The sequence below is a fragment of the Mizuhopecten yessoensis genome, unplaced genomic scaffold (assembly GCF_002113885.1).
Source record: "Mizuhopecten yessoensis strain PY_sf001 unplaced genomic scaffold, ASM211388v2 scaffold7551, whole genome shotgun sequence".
NCBI classification, from domain to species: Eukaryota; Metazoa; Mollusca; class Bivalvia; order Pectinida; family Pectinidae; genus Mizuhopecten; species Mizuhopecten yessoensis.
The window spans coordinates 600,037-608,010 of NW_018407104.1; the positions used below are offsets into that span (position 1 = coordinate 600,037).

General features: G+C 36.3%; 1 protein-coding gene across 1 annotated transcript in view; it reads left to right on the plus strand.

Annotated features, from left to right (window-relative positions):
- Window positions 1-7,974, plus strand: part of LOC110453960 (poly [ADP-ribose] polymerase 14-like) — a 71,226-nt gene that overhangs the window by 17,036 nt on the left and 46,216 nt on the right. Inside the window, exons 11-12 of the mRNA XM_021503217.1 lie at window positions 1,512-1,635; window positions 4,123-5,196. Of these exons, the coding sequence (XP_021358892.1) occupies window positions 1,512-1,635; window positions 4,123-5,196 (1,198 nt within the window). The remainder of the gene's footprint in view (window positions 1-1,511; window positions 1,636-4,122; window positions 5,197-7,974) is intronic.

Below are 7,974 nucleotides of genomic sequence, written 5' to 3' on the forward strand. Positions count from 1 at the left end.
TCATAATTTAAGCTTGTTATAGCTATTTCTCAAGAAGTACATGACATTTTTTCTGAAATTTCATATGAGGGTTTCTCTCGGTCTCTAGTTGTGAATATCTCATTTTGCCACTTATTGGGAAAAAAATGCTGCCAGGCGGTTTCTTTGATTTTTTAGAATTTAAGTTTGTGATGGTTATGACCTCACTTTGAAAGGACACTCTCAAACCCAGAGTTAAAGAAATTTTGATAAAAATTTACCACAAAATATATTTACTGTTTCCAAGACTATCAATCAAACAGATAAGTAAAAAGAGAGAAATCAAGGGAATAGATCAAAATGACAAATGAAGATCTTACAATGGTAGGCACCAAAATTCCTCTGGGATCTCTTGTTAGGGCCCCGTATCGGAGATACGGGTGCCCTATAGTAATAACTCTGTCTGACGGACAGACAGACAGACTGTCTGTCTGTCTGTCTGTCCGTCAGACAGAGTGATTACTATAGTCTTTCCGTCCACAAATTTTGTTCCTGGCTGATCACTTTGGTATTTATTGACCGATGTACATGAAACTTGGTCAAGAAGTTCACTTCACAAAAATAAACATTGTGGTAAAAAGTCAAAGTCAAAGGTCAAGGTCATTAGGTTCAAATGTCAAGGTCAAATTTTACATCTTTTCACTGATGAACATTTTGTTATGACATGATGAAGCAAAGTTGATCAGAATTAAACAAGGAGTCAATTGACTAAAGGTCAAGGTCACTGGGTCAAAGGTGAAAGTTAAATTTTGTGCCTTATCCCTGATGAACATTTTGTTATGACATTATGAAGCAATGTTGTTCAGAACTTAACACAGAGTCAACTGATCTTAGGTCCAGGTTACGGGGTCCAAAGTGTCAAGGTCAAGTTCTGTATTTTTCACTGATGAACATTTTGTTATGATATTAAGAAGCAAAGTTGGTCGGAATTAAAGGATAAGTCAACTGGTCAAGGTCATTTGGGTCCGAAGGTCAAAGATAAATTGGATCTCTGACTTTGACCCTGCCTCTTGATGGAGGAGGTATATAAGGTGAAATAAAACAAATCAAAGCTAACAAATGAGTATTGCACCGGTATTTACATTTCTGTTAGTCCAGCAAATATGGAGATGGATGGAAACAAGACTCACATCATAGTACATGTAAAGAGTATATTTTGCTTCCTTGCGATTCTTTTTGAAGTCCAAATGTCAGACGTCAAGCTCAGCTATATGGACAGATTGCTTTTTGATGATTATGGGGGATATATTGCCACACGACGAGGCCCTTACTGACCTGCCAGTGTTCTAGTTCAGGAAGGTCTTGAAAGATATTTTATATGTAGGATTCCCTTTGGTCCTTAGTTGTAAATGTATAATTTTTAAACTGATCAGAAGATTGGGGCCAGGCAACATAACTGAATATATTAATATATAAACATTCCACTACCAAAGTGGTGTACAGCAACAGTCCAAGAGATATACAGATTTTCACTCAGTCATTTTGTTTTATAGGCCTTTGAGACTGCAGAAAAGTCACGGGGCATGTCTCGTGGTCCTAGTACCCGACATTCACGAAATTTAGGAGACCCAGGCCAGCAATACGGTGGTCACCCCCATGATCACCAGCAACATCAAGGTTAGTAAGATAATCTGGAATAAGATCTGCATTGGTATTTTGCTAAAATAAACATGTGAATTTTGCTGAAAAATTCACCTGGCTTAAGCCAATTGGTATTGCCGTAAAATATTGAATAAGTCTAAGTTTATTTGATAGTTTTGTCACCTGTTCAGCAAAGTTATCTTAAAGGGTCTACTCTCTTGGCAGTGACAATGATGGTCAATTTTGAACCCAGTGCAAAAATCAACATGGCTGTCAGTGGCCATCTTGAATTTTATGAAAAAGTCACATGGTTTCCATGCAATAATCCTCGAAAGAATGTGTTTTGGATTTCATGACACATTCTAGAAACACCTATACAATGTTTGATCAATTACTCTCTCAAGTGCAAATTTGACCCAAATTTTAAAATCAACCTGGCTGTCAGTGTCAGCTAGATGCAGGATACACATCCACTTCCATAAAATGCTTGTCTTCCCCGAGTTTGAATGTTATGATTGTGATGTGTATGAAAACAATTAAGTTAGAACTCAATAGATATTATAAAAGAGTTTGCATTGTATGTGTGTGAATGCATGCATCCATCTGAAGTGTTTCTCAAGCTCACTGTTTCCTGCATAGGGTCACACAACCTAGTATATATCTATGTGGTCACATTTAGGAAAGAAGATTGTTGCAATCAAAAACAAATGACATAACAGCCTATATTTTGAACACTGACCAGAAGCTAAAGTTGGGAAGTTGTTTCCAGACCAGCTCTTGTACTGTTCAATTTTTTTTATTTTCACTTATCAGAGTCCTGCAGGGAAGACAGATAGGTTATCGCATACTAGAATAAGTCACTGCAAACAGTAATTTGACCTCACTGACCTCAATGAAGAAAAATGTCTTTTCAGAATTAAACTTTCCTTTACTCCAAGTATTTCATGTAGGCTCTTAATTCAAACTTAGGATGAGGATGAAATATTGTCTGTGAACATTTTCGGATCTGATCCAGCATTATTGGCAGCAAAGGAAGGATATCAGCAAGCCTACTTTTTCAAGTTTTTAGTTTTACTCAAAGATCGCAAGCATAGTAGAAGTATGCAAGATTAATGATTGCAGGCATAGTTGCACTATACAAGATCATAGATACCAAGCGTAGTTGATATAGCAACCTTTTCCATGATTTCATCTTAAGCTCTTATTACAAAATATTTGGGAAATTGGTTAAGCAAAAAATACTTGTGGACTGACCTCAAAATGACATGACGTCTACTGAACAGTAAGCCAAGTCTTCATCATTTGGGACAATTTTAACTTTTCAAGGTTATAAAGCCGAATAAAATCCAAAGTTATGCAAAGACGTGGTGTTTTTTTATGTGACCATGGCAATTGTTGTAACTATTAATTGGGTCATTATCGACAGAAATCCAATATGGCCACTCGGACATCTTGATTGGCCAAGACAGTTTTCAACTTCTCTTCAGTTCGACCAGGCAGATAAAATGGCAAGGCCTTAATTAGGATCTCGGTCCTGCTGCACTGTTGTTTTTCTTATATACAGTTACCTCCCCTTAACTCTGTTTGGATGTAATAGTAGAAAGTCAAAGTAGCTTAATTGGTTAGAGAGATAGAATAATTAATCCAGGGTTGATTATAATGTTTGTTTATGCCCTCTTTATTATTTCTCATAAAAGTCTTGCAAGGTAGGGTCTTCTTCTCTATCAAAACTATAGTCACCCTGGAAAAACATTTAGAACACTTGGCTACAATCTTTTTGCCATTGGTACAGGGATACTTAACTCATTCACCCCTGAAGACACATTTGAACTCTTCCAATTCAAGGGTTGGAATAGTTCATTATGAAATTTCAGGGGTGAATGAAGTTTTCCAGACATGTTGCCATAAAACATTTGTTTGTGTAATGAAGGTTTGGGCTATATTTGCAATTGTCGAACATGAATTTTGTCATAGATAGAAAAAAATGGATACATTACAAGGAAAATACAATGGAAATGCACAAGAAAGACAAAAAAAAGCTGTTGGAGATAGCAGAGTTTGGACGAAGTTGCAATGAATGTCAGCATTAAAAAGGAAGACTTAAGCAACAATCATTGGTCTTAGACCAACAAGTCTAATAATAGTATGACCACTCTTCATTACTGGATCATGTCTCCAAACTTTTCTGAGAAGAAAGTGAAAAGTATGCAATATTTTACCTGAGAAAAACCTGCCATTATCAGGCATTTTAAGAAGGGAGTTAAAATGCATGTTATATAATACAGTATTTCTCCAGTAATAAGCCCATGCCTGGTAATAAGCCCACCCATATATCATGCAAGAAGAAATGCCGACAAATGCTATTTCATGACATTGTCGTGTAATAAGCCCACCCCTTACATTGAGTCAGAGATTTGGTTTGCCCTTAGGGATTCTTGTATTATAAATATAATATATTGTTCAAAATAGCGACAACAATCAATGTTTGTCACTAAAATCAGCATTTGTTTGTGTAATTGATAGGTATTTTGGACATGGGCAGGGTTTCCTCCAGACATTTCACCTCCACGGAGACACTGGATGAGACTGCCATGCTCAAAGCACCTTTGCCTTTTCACACATCCCCAGTGCTATTCCCTTATCACAGTTCACCGCTTAGAAGGGCATCCCCAGTAACGTTCAGCCTCGATACTGTCGATCAATACGATGCAGACAGTGAAAACTTACAGGAAGATGAGGAAGTGTTGAGTTCAAATCCAAGATATTTGCATCACTCAAAGTCAGAAATAATATCAAGTGACAAAGATAGGTATGCTGGGCACCGGTTACGTCGACAAGCAAAACCGTTCTGCCAGTCTAAATCGGTTCCACAAATACTGGAGGAGAAGAATGCAAATAGCATTCTTGACTCAAGGTACAAACTGGAGGATACAGATGTGGACAGGGCGATGGGAATCATTAGAAAACAGTTCCCTCATATTGGAGGTTTACAAGATGCTTCTGTAGTAGCACTGGCGTCTCTGGAGAACATCAGTAAAAATTACCAGGGGGAGTTCATCCAGATATGTCACACGGGCAAGAACCACTGGGTGACAATCACCAACCTGCTGTGCCAAACGTCACAAAGCCATGTCAAGGTTTACGACAGTTTTTACAGAACCCCAACCAACCGATTCGTTTTAGACCTTGCATCCCTCCTGAAGCCCAAGAAGCTGTTTCTTACGCTAGAACTACCGAAATATCAGAAACAAAATTTTAAAGGAGACTGTGGGCTCTTTGCTATTGCTGCTATGGTAAGCTTAGCCAATGGCAATGACCCCTCGAACATGGTTTGGGATTGTTCCAGAATGAGAGGCCATCTTGTTGAATGTTTCTTGTCTGACAGTCTAGATGAATTCCCGATAATCGATCACTCCAATATGGTTGCCATTCCAGAAGACAATTTTCAGGAGCAGAAAGCATTCAGAATTAATCTTTGTGTTTCATGCAGACTTCCTTTGATTGGAAAAGACCATGTGATAGAATGTAGACTATGTGGAGAAAAATTCCATGATAGAAAAGACTGTACTGGCAATGAAGAACTGATGTGTAAACTGTGTAATAATAATTAAGGTTTTGGTTAATTAAGTATATCATGATATGGGGGTGCACAACAGGAAACCAGGGCCTGTATTCATGAAACCATTCTCATGCTCATGAATGAATTTTGTGCTGAAGTCTGATTTCTTGTTCCGGTTATAACTTAATAAAAAATATCTTATTTTGTTAATGATTTGGGGAAAAAATAAAAAGCTTCAAGCCGTATACTGTTTTCAATGTTTATATGCCGAATTAGAATAATGTGTCAATATCATTGTATTATGAAGTAAGATTAGATGTAGAACTATTTTTTCATGTTTGCCAACTTTTTGAAATTTCTATTTGGGTGATTACATTATAAAATGTGTGTATGTACACCCTAGGGAAAACATGACATGTCTAAACAGCATCTTTTGAGCTGTTCTTTCAGATGAATCAGCAAATCAATTGTATATAATTCACAGTTTGAAAATGCTCAATTTTAGAGTCCAAAATCAGGAATCTCCCTCCTAAATAGGGAGTGTTCGCAAGTATGCTTTTCATAATGTACATGACTTTGTTTAACACTGTAATGCTGTACTTTTATACTGTATGGCATTGTATTGTTTTGTTTATACTGTATACTATTGTCTTCTCCCCGTAGTGTTGTAAAACATGAGGAATAAAGAATCTGAATCTGAAACTAATTCAACTGATTTCTACAAAAACTGTGTTGTTTAGAGTTATTATTTTATCGTGCCTTATATAAGCTGATAGATCTAGATCAGATGCATTGAAAATTTTCAAGCAACCTCATTCGATAAAATATGCCAGTGTGCTTTCTGGAATGAACGAATAGAAAATTTGCGCATGTAAATGACACGCGTTCATATTCACAGAATCTCCTGCATCAAAAAGTTCCAACCTCTTTTCAACATTGACTAGACCTGGAGTCATTATCTTGATAGGGTATGGCTACGAAGATAGTCCAAAGCAACTATGTTGCCTGATATGAAAGGTCACAGCTAGAGGTCAAATGTTTTGAAATCTTCACGATTTCTCAAGATTTTGAGCATTGAAATGCATTTTGCTGACACCAATTCAGTAAACTACATGCAGGCCACACATCATAATACATAGCAAATATGTGTTCTTTATGAAATGTTAAATAAATGTGAAATGTTTACAATAAGTTGTTTTTTATCCAATGTATAAATAAGATTTTGATATAGCATTATTTAAGAAGGCGTGGTAGTCTAGTGGTAAGGACGATAGCGCTGGGCTCGTGACCGAAGGGTTGCGGGTTCGAGTCGGGGCACGGCACTGTGTTGTATCTTTGAGAAGATACTTACTCTGCTCTGTTCCAGTCTACTCAGCTTTAAATGAGTACGTGGTTGGGCAGTGGTAGAATTGTTGAAAGCTTTCTGTGAGCGCCGAAATGGCAGCACCGGCTGTATGCTCCCCAGGGTGTTGAGAACAATGTTAGCTAGTTGCAAAGGCCCTATAACCACGGATAGTAATTTGTGAACCGCTTTGCGATGACCTACGAACTAGGTTGTGATTAAATGGTATATAATATAAGAACCTTGAATTATTATTATTATATACCTAACAACCTGTATATGTTTCTTAGTCAACACTCTGTATTGTAAACGTACAGTTCTTTTGTACCACATTAACCGTGAACATTGTTACTATATATAGATTATTTTGTTATTTATGTTTTTTTTGTCTTTAGCATAAATAAGGATCGGTATTATTTTTTAAGAGTGAAGTAAGTGTTGTGTCAAAAAATGTTTAAAATATTAAAACATATTAATGTTTTGAAATCTTCAAGATTTCTCAAGAGTTTGAGCATTGAAATGCATTTTGCTGACACCAATTCAGTAAACTACATGCAGGCCACACATCATAATACATAGCAAATATGTGTTCTTTATGAAATGTTAAATAAATGTGAAATGTTTACAAGAAGCTGTTTTTTATCCAATGTATATATATATAAAATTTTGATATAGCATTATTTAAGGAGGCATGGTAGTCTACGAACTAGGTTGTGATTGAGTGGTATATAATATAAGAACCTTAAATTATTATTATTATATACCTAACAACCTGTATATGTTTCTTAGTCAACACTCTGTATTGTAAACGTACAGTTCTTTTGTACCACATTAACCGTGAACATTGTTACTATATATAGATTATTTTGTTATTTATGTTTTTTTTGTCTTTAGCATAAATAAGGATCGGTATTATTTTTTAAGAGTGAAGTAAGTGTTGTGTCAAAAAATGTTTATAATATTAATTGTGAGAGATAGATGGTGCATTAAATGTCCTATTTCTTTGTTATGGTGCTATGTTTTATTATTAATAATAATAAATAATAACTAGAAATTGTTGGCTAACAATTTGACGGGCTTTTCACTGTAAGTACTGATTTGGCCTTCTAATAATAACCTGTACAAGTCAAGAGTAGCTGGCTGAGTAGTGGGGGATTCCCGGAGTGCTAAATGACGTCAGAGAAAGACTGGATAAATATAGGCAGCCAATGGGCGGTGTTGTATACGAATGTAGTCCGTTAATGTCGTCATATAGTCCGTCCACTATGTACGTCAGGACGATTTATTGAAACTTTCTTTGTGTCTATATCGGTTGGGTTTGCCTCGCCAAGGAAAGGCTGATGTTTACCCACTGCAACAGAGGTGTAAACTGTCCACATTTTTAAGATTGCGAGTGCGTAGTAATCGATGTAGTATTACCAGCGTGTATTAGATGTCTTGATATAAATCAAAGTACTGAGAGTACTGAAAGCAC